The 13,832-nt window shown below is 37.5% G+C and overlaps 1 protein-coding gene across 4 annotated transcripts in view; it reads left to right on the top strand.

Annotated features, from left to right (window-relative positions):
- The window catches only part of Pclo (piccolo presynaptic cytomatrix protein), a 345,647-nt gene extending 336,168 nt beyond the window's left edge, over window positions 1-9,479 (top strand). For all 4 annotated transcript variants that reach the window (XM_052719673.1, XM_052719671.1, XM_052719672.1 and 1 more), the window contains 3 exons: window positions 2,553-2,687; window positions 3,088-3,233; window positions 4,912-9,479. In XM_052719673.1, the coding sequence (XP_052575633.1) occupies window positions 2,553-2,687; window positions 3,088-3,233; window positions 4,912-5,052 (422 nt within the window). In that variant the 3' untranslated portion in view covers window positions 5,053-9,479. The remainder of the gene's footprint in view (window positions 1-2,552; window positions 2,688-3,087; window positions 3,234-4,911) is intronic.
- Window positions 9,480-13,832: the final 4,353 nt, after the last annotated feature.

The following is a 13,832-nucleotide window of genomic DNA, read 5'->3' as shown; positions in this document are numbered from 1 at the left end:
CCATAGCAAGATACAGTAAGACTAGGCACCCCCTCCTTTTTTTACACATATTCATTTGTTGAGGCGGGGGAATGCCAAGGGTGCATGCAGAGTCAGAAGAGAACTTGTAGGAGTTCTCTTAGTCCTCTCTGTGATGTCTGGGGATTGGACACAAGTCGCCAGGCTTGGTGGCAAATTCTCTCCCATTTTAAATGTCCAAAGAACATAGCAGGTGTGATGTGTCATGCTGAAATCACAGCGCTTCAGAGGCTGAGGCAGAAGGCTCACAAGTTCTGGGCCAGGCTGAGTTGTATTGGGAGACAGGTTTCAGAAATAAGTTAATGAACCGGAACTGAATTCTGGCTCACTCAAGTTCAAGTAAATATATTGGATGAGATTCATGGTTTTTTTGTCTACAATAAATTGTGAACAAAATGTAAGCCAAACAGTATTAGAATACACTCATGACACTAAAACGTTTATAGCACATAATTTTAAAATGTCATACTTACGGCCCACATACCATAGACTAATTCACTATTGCCTTTTATTGTGCTAATATTTGTTAAAGTTCCAGAATTTTGATATGTTAATGTTATCTATGAATCTGTTTAATTCTCTGCCTCACAAATTTTTATTTTTATCTTCTATTATTTCTTTCTTGGTACTTTCTAGCTTTTTTGTTCGTTTGTTTTGTTTCATTTTTTATTTTTTTCCAGCTTTTGGAGTTAGAAATTGAATCACTTTTTAAGCTTCTTAGTGATATCATTATTGAAGTAACTTCACAGTTTTCTGATTATTATTTTATATTAAATTGGAACTTTAGGAGTGTCCATTTTCCTCTGATCTTACTTTGCCCATAACTTCCAAGAAACTACACTAGTTAAGTGTTAGTATGGTATCAAGATTATCGACAATTGTCCAAAATGGATGTCAAAATATACTTTCTATTTCTAATCCTGAATGAACTTCACACACTTCTGTGAAAATAGTATGTCACCGTGGATTTAATGTAGAATTTATGAGGTTACATTTGTTGTTAAGCCAAACATTTTGAAAATTTGAAAAGTACATAAAACAAATATTCCTCATTTACTTATATTTTCATTCATACTGGATGAATGATTATTTAAAATGTCTAAGTTTATACTTTATACTTAAATTAGAATTTTACAACTCTTAATGTTGACAGATATAATCCACATAAAAAGGCCCTTCTGATTTTTTAAAGTATAAATGTTTGAGAATACATTGTTGGCAGCTGCATTTAAAGACTGTTAATAGATGCCTGTGTTCTGAATATGTAGATAAAGCTGTTAACATGGCCCCAATGAACAGAACCTCGCAGTCCCTCAGACCCGGATTTCCCAGGCCTGGATTTCCCATTTGATGTTCCTGTTTGCTAACGTGTTGTTCCTTAGTCCAGAAGGATTCCTTTTCCCTTGCATCTCAGTTCCTCCTCATCTCACTCCCAGCTCCAGCTCTTTTCCAGGATGAGGTCCTGTGTCACATTCTCTGTGAAACCATGTCACGATATGCTTCAGAACTTTTCTTCCTAGGCATTTGTTTATCCATAGAAATATCTAATTAAAATATCTCTCCTCAATAGCTGAAAAATCCTGTGAGCCTGGATGAATGAATATTTAAAATATCTAAGTTTATATTTTGTTTTAAGTACAGCTGCCAACAATGTGTTCTCAAATATTTGTTTTCAGGCTATATTTGTACTGTTAAAAAAATCGACAGTCTTCATTATGTGGATTATATCTATCAAGATCTGAAATGTAGCATTCTCATTTAAAAATAAACTTGCATTCATGCTTTGGGATTCTCTACATAGTGTATTCATTCTGTTAGCAGGATGTTCAGCCAAAGTAGAAGAGTGAATGAATTATGATTTGGTGAATGAGTCCATGAATTAATAGAGAAATGGGTGGATTAATAACAGATTTGATGTGGCACGAAATGTTCCTCCAATTAAAAAAAAAGATAAAACACCAGAAGAAACTAAAATGAATCTAGTTTAGATCACTTTGACTTTTGCCTTATGTAATTTTACCATTGCACATCACTTCTGTCTCTATTTTACGAAGGAAACCGGAAATGGAGCTCTACCGAGAGAGTTGGTTACCCTACCATGTATTCTGGAGCAAGCCTGGTGATACACAACTGTTGGCAAACAACATACCACATTTTAAGGCTTTTTAATTCCCTGTATATTGTATTAGAATTTCGTAATTTCCGTGTTTGTCTTTCTTCCTACAAGGTTATCTATTGCTTCTTCAGGCCTAAGACTCCACAGCTGAGTAATACATCTCCTTACGATTTCTTTTATCTCCCTGCTTACCAGCCAACCATCATATTTAGCATGCTTTATTACAAGTATCTGAATGATGTGATCCCATGAAGCCATTTACTCCTTAAGGATTTTGACTGTGCCTTATGTCCATAACATAAAATAAGGTGTTTAACACTTGATAAAACATCCAGTAAGTGAACATGTGAAAGTGATTAAGTTAAATATTTAATAAGTAGCGACTGTCACTCAACTTGTTTTTGTTAAATTCTTCCAGCAAAAACTCAAGTAATGGGAGAAATCAAGCTAGCACTGAAAAAAGAAATGAAAACAGATGGTGAACAAGTGATAGTTGAAATTCTCCAGTGCAGAAATATCACCTACAAATTTAAGTCTCCGGATCATTTACCAGGTATCCAGTCTCATGATAATAATCAGTGGACGATATCTATTAGTTGACTAGGACTGTGTCTCAAATATTCTGAGAAATTCTACCTAAATCTTTACCTGTGCATGAAATACATTAGAAAAAATGTGAAAAAAGAATTTAATTTCCACTTTAAGGATAAAATCATTTTCCTAGTCTTCAGCTAGATTTTCCAGCATATAAACTGGAGTGCTACATTTAATAAACAACAGTAAAACTAACAAATTTCTAAGAAAATTGTATACTTTCAATCACTGTATGCTTTCTGCAACAAATTGTATACAATTCACTGTGCTTGTATAGAACATAGGGAGAACATCATCATGCATCAGAAAACACTGTGATTGATTGATGGACATTTAACAGGCTTACTTCTTATTTTCAGATTTATATGTGAAAGTATATGTGATAAACATCTCTACTCAAAAAAAGGTTATCAAGAAGAAAACAAGGGTATGCAGACATGATCGAGAGCCTTCCTTCAACGAGACTTTTAGATTCAGTCTTAGTCCTGCAGGCCATTCTCTTCAGGTAACTGCATCACATATTACTGATGAACTTTTTCATCCATATTATAGTTGTTGCTCATTCAATTATTCAGTGTTTATATATTGATCATATACTGTATAGTAGTTAATCATTAGAAGTATCACCCCAGGAGCCCTTTGAACCCTCTTAGCCCATTCACTCTATCCAATCATCCACTAATTCTCTACTCTGTTTTGCTGCTTTAGGTGGATTTCTCTTGTTCCCATGGTCACGCTCTCTAATGCTTTTTGGCTCTTGCCTTTTGTTATTTACAGAATGTTGGTAGTTCACCTAGTCGGCTTCTCACTGAGGTCTCACCTCTTTCATTCACCACACTGCGGCCAGAGTTCCCTTCACTAAACACTGGTTGGGTCCCCTTAAAGCTGCTCAGTAAAACACCATTTTTCTGCATCATTCAAAATCCTCCAAAACGAGCTTTAGCTATATTGACTCAGTCTTAGTTCCATGTCACTTTTCCATTCATCAATACTCCAGACACATCTGAGTCTCTTTAGATTAGCTCAGCCTTGAGTTCTTTGCTCATGTTTTCCTCTCCTTCCAAGCTTCCTTCTCATGTATCACCGTATTCCATCTTTCAATATAGATTTTTACTGAGATCCCTAAGTATAATTCATAACACATTATTCACAAATTATTTTACTTATTATGCTACTAAACAAAGTTTCTCCTGTACAATAATTTGTGTGCTTACCTGCCACTATTTCACTAGGGCAAGGCCTAATTTTCATTAGCTTTTTCCCTGCAGTCTAGCAGAATGATTTTCACACAGCATGCCTTTAGTAGACAAGACGGGGAAAGGAAATGTGGATAGAGGGGAGTAGATGGAGATAAATGAAGCCATTTCATGATAGCAGCACTTAATGTCTTGCAATGGAGATAAACATACCCAAGTCCGGGGGCTGGGTGGATAGATAACTCAATGGGAAAAGTACATGCTGCTCTTCCAGAAGACCAAGTTTCACGACCCAGCACCCATGTCAGCTGGTTCTCAGCTGCCTGTAGCTGCAGCTTCAGGAACGCTGACACTCTCTTCTGGACTCTGCCAGACACACATGCACATAAATTAAGTTTTTTAAAAAATATACATATATATTTGAGAAACAAAGTTAAGCTTCACTGACAGAATTAGCTAGTGTGAAGGTAGGAAGAAACAATTAAGGACAAAGCTCTAAAGCCTCTGAAAACAAAGGTGTCAGCCAGAGATGAAGAGAGGAGAGCTGGGAGGAAGAAGCATGAGGAGTGTTCCTGAAATGAACTCGATACGATCTTAGGGACTCTAGTGATAAGGAAATTATGTAAAATCCCAAGTCAAAAAACACAGTGATAGTTACATCTGAAATTACAGATTTTAAATAGGAAATTTTACCTCAATTTAAGCATATCTAATTAAAATAAGCTTTTCCTCTCTATATCATACTTGCCTATCTTTCACAGTGTGTGATTTGGGGGTATAATAAAATTTAAGTGGGGGGATAATAGATATGTTGATCTGGACTAATTTGTATTTATAGATATTTTAATAGTTCTCCTTTCTTTCAAGTACTTTCAAGTACTCACATCTCCCTCTCTTCCTAGTTTTTTTTTATGATAAAAATCTTGAAAAGTTGAAAAATGCACATATGTGTATAACTATATGTATAATTCTGACTTTGTTTTCTAGATTTTACTTTTCTCCAATGGAGGGAAGTTTATGAAGAAGACTTTGATTGGAGAAGCCTGTATCTGGCTTGACAAAGTAGACCTGAGAAAAAGACTAGTCAACTGGCACAAACTTTTGGTCAGTCCTACTCAAACACATTGAAGATGTGTCTGCTCAGGGTGAGGAAACAGAGCTTCGGAGCCTCAGATCGAGACTGTAGCTGAACAGTCCTGTGCTGAGCTACATTTCAGGAGCCAGCATGGGATAGGAAACAAGAAGCAAAGAGACCACATTGGTGTGGAATACAAAATGACTCAAAAAGTTCACGTATCGAAAGCAAAGCGATGAAAATCGGCCCGAGACACTGGATTACTCAAAGCTGTGAAGAGAAACTATGAAAGGAGATTTGACTTTTTAAGGTAGAAGTCTTGGAGCAGACTGAGCTAGAGCAGATGGAAAAGGCACAAAGATTTTTATGGTGGTCGAGGCAGAGTGAAAGCAGTTGTTTATACACATAGAAAATTTGTTGGAAAGGACAGGTAGAGTGAATCTTGGTTTGAAAAGCTAAAAACTCCTTGTCTTATATTCTCGTAAAACTTTCTGCTTTGGGATTCTGACGTAAGATTCATCTATGAGTTTTCTACAGGACCAGAAAGTGACTGTGTTTGTGAGAAAAAGTAAGCAAGAGTTATGAACAATGGATTTTAGATTGAACTGTGCATGTTTTCCCTGTGTCTACATTAGAAAGCTATACAGCAGTAGGTCTGAATTCTATGTGGTAAAAGCACATCTGTTTTTGGGTAATTGAAAACAGTGAAGAGTGGAGATAATAGTAGGTAAAAATTCAATTGTATTCATCTAGAAATAAAACAAAACTAGTGACTGGATATTAAAGAAGAATGCTGACCCACAAAATACGTACCTTGGTTGAAAACATTAAAATCTCTATAATGCACCATGAAGTCAAGGCATTCTCAACCGTACACATCAAGGCATCTAGATTAATTGGTGTGTCCTATGAAGAGGGTTGTTTATTCATTGAAGAACTGCCATGACGTGCATCATTCTACATATTTCCTTTCTCTTGGATAATGGATTGTCAGAGACGTGAAATTATTGTTCCGGCAAACAAACCATATTTATCTTAGGACACTGATTAAACTGTTGTCACTTTCTGATTTTCTGTGGTTTTTCTCTAAACTCAGTGATGATATAATGAACACCCTGACCTCAACCTCAAGTCTTTACTCCTCCTCTACTTTCTTGTTGATGATAATATCATCATTAGAAAGCTAATGTTGGAGTTGGAAAAGCCAATGTTTGAAATTAAATTATATTTGATCTATGTTAATAATATAGACCCAAACAACCAATGTGTGAATCATTAAAATAAAGCATTCTCTCCTTGTCAATCACCAGTGTCAATAAAGAAAGCAACACAGAATTGTGGGAAATGCACTCAGTGGGCTCTGAAGTCTTGGCTTCTGGTCCTGATTTTGCTACTGACCTTGCACACATATCACTGCAAAAATGCAGATTAAATTCACTTTGCCCCTAAATAATAATGTTTTCTTATCCTTCTTCACAGGATACCAGGATGCTTAAATAAAGAGATCTATGAAATAAGAAAGCACATTTCCAAATATTGCTTTATATACAAACTGAGAAATAATTATTGCATAGCTTTTTAATTCTCAAATTTTATATGTGAGAAACAACTTCCAACCAATGATAAGCATCAGCATGGATAAAAACAGTAAATTGTTCCCAAACTAATTTTTATTAAAATATAAACTTCCGTTTAACCTGAAAAAGATAGAACATTAAATGTAAGTTATTTGTCATACAAAGTTTATTGACGTCCATAGCTCTCACCCTATTGTCACACTCTACCCAAAATGAACCAAATTGCTTTGCAGAGTATTTGAGCCTAAAAATTGTTACTTTATTTAATGTGAGGTTTTTTGGGATTACAGGAAGTCATCTCAAAAATATTGGTTGGATATTGAATTTTCTCATTTTTAGGAAAAAAAAAACATTACATTTGAAAGTAATGTAAAACCCTAGAAGTAAAAAAATTCTAGTATATGCCAAATTGTATAACTAACACTCATTTAAAAAATGCAAGTTCTCTTTTCTTTGTCCTAAAACACCAACTCTCTCTTCCTCTATTCTCTTCTCCCCTCAATGCAGTACCATTTATGACTGGTAGTCTTTTAAAGTGAACATGGAGATGGGAATTTTCAAACACAGGACACTGCTAACATTTTATTTTTAGAGACTGCTACATCTGTGGTGGTTGCCATGGATATTTCCAGCAGACACTCCACTTGAGGAAGCCTATAATCAGTCACAACTGGGGAGGAAAGGGGTCTAAGAGGATTTTTGTGACATCAAAGGATCTGCCATTTGCTCTTCACAGGCGATTCTGGTTATCTCCTACCTGGGCCTACAGTCGCTGGTACTCCAAGCATTTGTGAAAGGTTATGTAGCCAGGTAGCTTCCTCCATTCTAGTTACAACTTGCAGGGCCAGAGGGACCAGCAGAGCAAGGTCGTCAGGAGTAGTTATGAAGCCTGAAACAATGGGAGCCTTTCTGATGCAGCTGCGCCTCCGTTCCAAGGAACTAGCAATAGGGCTAGACCCATCAGATCCATCGAGAGGGTCAAGGACAGAGCTTCTCCTCATGCACCAGCATTCCCCTTGCAAAAGAAAAAGAACCTGCCAGTGCGCCAGGTTCGCAGCTGACCAAGCTCCTAGGTTGCTACAGGAATTGCTCTATGCAACACCAATTCTTAACCGAATGCACTCCTGAGGGACGCTGACTGCCCTTCTCACAGCGAAACTATTTCTTTTTTAATTGCAAATAGGGCTCTTAGTGTTTTTTTACTTTTTTGTAAATAACACATGGTTTTCCATTTTTTATTTTATGTTATGTTATTAGAATTAGCTTTTCTATCTTAACAGTAACAAAGTTTATAATCTCTAATCACTAGGTTATTAATCTTCTTGCAGCACCTCGAGAAGCATTTTGTTTTCCATACTAGTCCATTGAGTCGTCAAAAATGGAAGTTGCTTGTTGGTTTAAAAATTAGTAGTAAGGAATCTTGCAACTGGAGAAGAAAAAGCACAGAGTGAATTTTTATGAAAGACGGGGAATTGTAGAATCATTGTACAGATGCAGATAACACTAGTAGCAAGAAGTTGGTGTTTTCTCTGATTTTACCTAATATCAAGAAAAATTGTGGTGACTCTGAACTCATCTGATTACCATGTCTGTTTAAAAGAGCGATGCTCAACATTAAGAGGTAATTGCCCTTGACCCTTAATATTGTCCATATTTTAGTAATTCATGATAGTTAACTATACATTGTCTGCATATCTAGGAGGTTGATTGGGGGAATCGCACACACACTCGAATAATTGTATCCTGGGAATATTATAGCTGGTAACCAGCTGACACTGATTCTCATTATAGAGTGGTTGTTTGGTGTTGGTGATAGCCGTAGTGACAATAGTGGTGGCAGTGATGTGGAGTAAAATAGATTATTTATTACTATATTGTGCCCAATTTGTTAGAAATGATTTAATCAATGCTTCATTTCATTAAAATACCATAAAGATGTTTATAGTATTTTTTTACTTTATTATTTAAATCATAACTAACAATATTTTTAAAAACTTATTTTAATTGCTATAATGTCAAATAGTCCAAAATTAGCCAAATACAGCTACATGTGTTTATAAATATATGTATGACAGAAGAGACTTTTCCTCCCTTTGAGTTTGAAATAAAAGTGAAAGCTTGATAAATAATCGGGAGCTTTTCCCTTAATAGTTATTTGCCTTTAGTATAACACAAGAATGAATGAGTGAAACTTATATTCTCATTGAATATGACATATTGATGTTTTCTGTATGTCTCATGTGGCTACTATTAAAGATGCACATTAAACAGAAATCATTAATCAAGTTCTTTATCTGCTAGGTAGACTGAGAGCATTTTCTGAATCCATTCCCCTGTATATAACTAAACGTTCGGTAACACAGCAGCTGTTGAACTAACTTCATCCTTTGGAAGTCAGCATGTGACTGATTCTCATTCGACTGTGTCTGTGTCTGTGTTCAGTGATGTGCTCAGGTGCTCCCATACTGATTAATGTGTGTGCTAATATCTTAACAACACATCTGTTTAAAAAAAGGTGTTTCTTGTCTAAGAAAAGTTTAAAACCTAATAAAATTAATTTCCAATAACACATGAAGTACTTGGAGAAGTGTCTCGTTTCTCTGACCATATCTTGCATGCTTTCTTGGTGATTTGCTAATCTTTTTATTATTTTTTTGTTTACTTAACACTCTGAAAAATTTAATGAACAAATGCAAATTCCTGGGCTATTGATTGTGTAAACTGACCTGAAAATATGAGAATTGTGTAGAACAAATGCTTGTAAATCTGTCTTGAGTTTTACTCTCTGTAAAAACTTGTCTTGGTTTTGTGACTATACACAAGTTGTATCTTGGTAACTTATGAAAACTGTGCTGTATAAAGGCTGTTATATCAGCCTTCTTAATAAATATTGAAAATATCAACTTGGACATCTTGTGTTTTTCAACGAGTTTTTCAGCCCAGCCAGGAGTATATTTATACATTGTTATGTGGAGGCAAAGCTTGAAACTACTCCCTTACAAAAACCATAAACAGTAAAGAAAAGGCAAGACAGTGAATATAGATACTAGCTTTTGTATGAAGAGGGTTAAAACAAAAGGATTCCTTTTGATGTCTATTATTTCATTGATGAAATAGGTATGAAGTCACCTACTCAGAAAGCAATGGGAGCTAAACAGGTTAAGTGTCAGGAGAAAGACTTAAAATAGTTCTCAAGGAGAGTGGGAGAATAAACAAACTAAAAGATAAAGAAGCTGGAACATTCCTCAACCTGAACTCTGAGTTTACATGTGCAAGCAGAGAAAGGACATGATGAATTCTAATTAGGGCAGATACATTAAACAACACCAACAAGCACCATGAATACGCCATGCAGAATGGGATGATTTATACCTGTTGAGGCATTAGTGTTAAAAAGAGAAGTCAGGGGAGAACCAGGGATAAATGCATTACAAAGTGAAAGGAGGGAACAGACTGCATAAGTCTGGAAAACTTGCCACGCCTGTGCAGCAAACCCAGCTCAAACACTGACTAGAGTTTACTGAAAGAGTAAGAATCACAGCTGAGGGAAGAGTGTTAACTGTAAAAGCAGTAAAAGCTGTGGATATCCAAGCTAATGTCTCAAAAAACCTTCACAGTGGTGGAAGCTGGAAAGAGAAGTCCATACGGGATTAGAATCCGATCAAATAAACTCCAAAATCTCTGGTCTGGTGGAATAATCATATTACAGTAAAATAACCAATGTGCTTCAGCAGGGTCTACATTTGGTTTTATTTCATTTATTGATAAAAAAATTGTTACAAATAAAATATGTATGGATATCTTTAAGAATTCCAATGCTTTGTATTTTCGAAAATCAAGAAATTCTCATTTTTTTCAGTGTACTCAGAATTGTATCTGAACATTTGAACATAAACAATCACAACAGTAATAATTGACTATTAACGAAATTGACCGACTTCCTTTCATTTTCTGTGCAGTTCTTTCCTGGGTCTGGAAAGCCCAGGGTGATAGGATGAATTCCTGTTTTCAGTGCGGGGAGTGTCTATGCTAGAGACAGGCTTTATTCTGTTGCTCTGGGGAACTTAATTCTTTGCTAAACAGAAAAATTGAGGAAACTGTTAATGTCAACTAACAGAGTCTTTGAATGGTTTGAGAACTTCCTTAAAAGGGCCTAGTCCTGTCTCCTGTGGGCGTTCAAAAGAAAGCCACACACCATTGGGCTCCTTCCTCAATGGGAGCTAGGGTTTGCTGACAGAATGAACTCTATCTAGGGGCCTCTAGTACTGAACACAGCTACCCTCCTCAGACCCTGCTGGCTCCTACTCGCACTTCCACAACAGCCTCTTAGTGGCTTTGCTGTCTTCCTGCTCTCAAAGCCATCCTCCGCACAGCCCTCTGGTCTGCCAGCGTACGGGAAGCACACCGTCCCTCTTATGCTCAGCTTAAAGCTATTCGGTAACTTCATGCCAACTACAGCAGTAGATGTGGCACGGAGCTTGGCCTCAGCTCTCCTCCTTCATTGTCCTGTTGGGATCCAGGCTGTGGACCCACCTCTTCTCTCACTGTTGGGATCCAGGCTGTTGACCCACCTCTTCTCTCACTGTTGGGATCCGGGCTGTTGACCCACCTCTTCTCTCACTGTTGGGATCCAGGCTGTGGACCCACCTCTTCTCTCACTGTTGGGATCCGGGCTGTGGACCCACCTCTCCTCTCACTGTTGGGATCCGGGCTGTTGACCCATCTCTCCTCTCACTGTTGGGATCCAGGCTGCGGACCCACCTCTCCTCTCACTGTTGGGATCCAGGCTGTGAACCCACATCTCCTCTCACTGTTGGGATCCGGGCTGTGAACCCACATCTCCTCTCACTGTTGGGATCCGGGCTGTGAACCCACATCTCCTCTCACTGTTGGGATCCGGGCTGTTGACCCACTTCTCCTCTCAGTGTTGGGATCCGGGCTGTGGACCCACCTCTCCTCTCACTGTCGGGATCTGGGCTCTTCACCCCCACCTCTTCTGAGCACTATGTGCTTCTCTTGGCTTCTCTTCTGCAGCAGCTATGAAAATGTGGTTTGACCCTCATCTCCTCATGATTCTCTCACAACTTGGCAGTTTTTAGTCCTGTGATATTGTGGTCAGTTTTTTGTTTTTTGTTTTTGTTTGTTTGTTTTTTCGTTTGTTTTCTATAAAATACCCCATGTCTCCTGTGTCAATCTCATCTCACACAATCTTTTTCTTTTACCCATCTGCCCAGAGGTCTTCCCTCAGTCCCTCCAATATTATCTCATTTTCTGCATCATGGCATACATCCTATAACCTAGATATTCTTTCTGGGTCTTTCTACCCTCTGTGGTGATATTTTATTTGTGCCAAAATGTGGTGGTATTTTATTTGTATGTTAATAAAGTTTGCCTGGAGATCAGAGGTCATAGTCAGCCATAAACAGAAGTCAGGTAGTGGTAGCAGACGCCCTTAATCCGATCACATGGCAGGGAGAGTCTCTGTGTGGTCAAGGACACAGCCAAGCATGGTGACACTTGCCTTTAATCCCAGTACCAACCATAGAGACCTGGAGTTCTATATAGACAGGCAGTGACGAGGAAGTCTTCTGGCTGGGCTTAGAGTCAATGAGAAGGCAGAACAGCAAGGCGATAAAGGTGCAGGTTAGACAGGAAGAAGCCGGTTTAGTTCTGTTGGGAAGTGATGGTGGTGTGGTGAGTAAGGTTAGTTTGGTGGCTCTCACTATTTCTCTGATCTCTACGGCTTGCACCCCTGTATTTGGCTCTGTGTTTCTTATTTAATAAGACTGCTTAGAAATTCGTCTATAACCCTCAGTTATCACAACCAATCAGAACCCTGAGCTTGGTTTATCGAATAGGCTTATAGCCAAAAAGTACTCCATTTCTCATTCTCACACTTACCACACATTTTTTCATTTGTTTTTGTGATTTATTGACTAGTGCAAGATTACAAACTTCACAAGTACAAAAATCCATGCATGTTTTTGTAATCATTATTACACCCTTAGACTACTGTGAATAATATAGAATAAGTATTCAATGAGTACTGTTTGAAGTAGAGGATTTTTGTGTCTCAGAGGTTTTAACCCTAAAAGAAAAACAAGTATTCTCTATAAAGTTAGGTTGCCCTAACTTTTCCTAAAATAAAGTAACTTAAAATAGATGTTTTTACTAAAATGAACCAAGTATATACAATTCAAAATAAAGATCCATTAATAGAAAAGAAGAGAGGAAGGAATGCAAAAGAAGAAACAAAAAGGAAGACTTAAAATATTTAAGGAGCTAAAGAAAACACTTCCTTCTCTGCCCTCTCAGCAACAACGTAGTTCTGATATCTCCATGCCCAAATGCAGGCTTTGTGATTTGGAGGAAGACATCTGGACTTCGGCTTCTATCCTTACACACCAAGCAAGACATTTCCTAAAGCTTGACTCTTTGCAGACTGGGGCATTGGCGCCATCTTCCCTGGCGTTTAGAGTTCAAAGAAGTTCTCCATAGGCATACCTGCGTTGTTAGATCAACTTGAGGCTTTGAAGAGGAAAGAGCTGGAGGCTAGAAGTAGTGTTCCTAAAGCTTAGTCCAGCTGAAGAAAATGATAAAGCAGTATTTCTGTCAATGGATTTAATATAAAATCATAATTACGTCTTACATGGTAAAAATCTTTCATAAATTACTTCAGTAGAATTAGAAGATGGATAGGGAAGAAAAATTATTCTCAGACAATTTTAACATATTATAATTGTAATATCATTGTGAAACTAATCAAAATACTTGAAGGAATCCAAATGCATAGAAAATCAGCACAAATGCTAATTAGGTAATACCCCAGAAATAGTGTGAAGTTTAGAACCTGAAATAGAAACAACCCTGAAAACAAGTGGTTGTCACTGAACTCACCAAAAGCACTAAAGTCTCAAGTGAGGTCCTAGAATCAGGATAAGAAAGAAATTGACAAAATATTTGATCTTGTTTTAAGAAGTTAAATGACAATCATAAAGAAAAGAAAAGAAGGGGGAAAAGAAAGGGAGAGAGGGAAGGAGGGAAATAGAAATGGAGGGAAGGAAATGAGAGAGAAAGAGAAAGGGAAGGAAAGAGAGTGGGCAGGAGAAAGTGAGGAAGGTAGGGAGAGAGGAAGAGAGGAAGCAAGAAAGGGAGGGAGAGAAAAAAAGGAAAGAGAGGGAGGGAGGGAGAAAGAAAGAAAGAGAGAGAGAGGGAGGGAGGGAGGGAAGGAGGAAGCGAGCAGGGTGGAATACATT

This window comes from Peromyscus californicus, unplaced genomic scaffold (assembly GCF_007827085.1).
Source record: "Peromyscus californicus insignis strain IS unplaced genomic scaffold, ASM782708v3 Scaffold_6__1_contigs__length_162567912, whole genome shotgun sequence".
In the NCBI taxonomy this organism is placed as follows: domain Eukaryota; kingdom Metazoa; phylum Chordata; class Mammalia; order Rodentia; family Cricetidae; genus Peromyscus; species Peromyscus californicus.
Note: the sequence above shows the minus strand (reverse complement) of the source record. Positions and strands in the feature narration are given on the sequence as shown.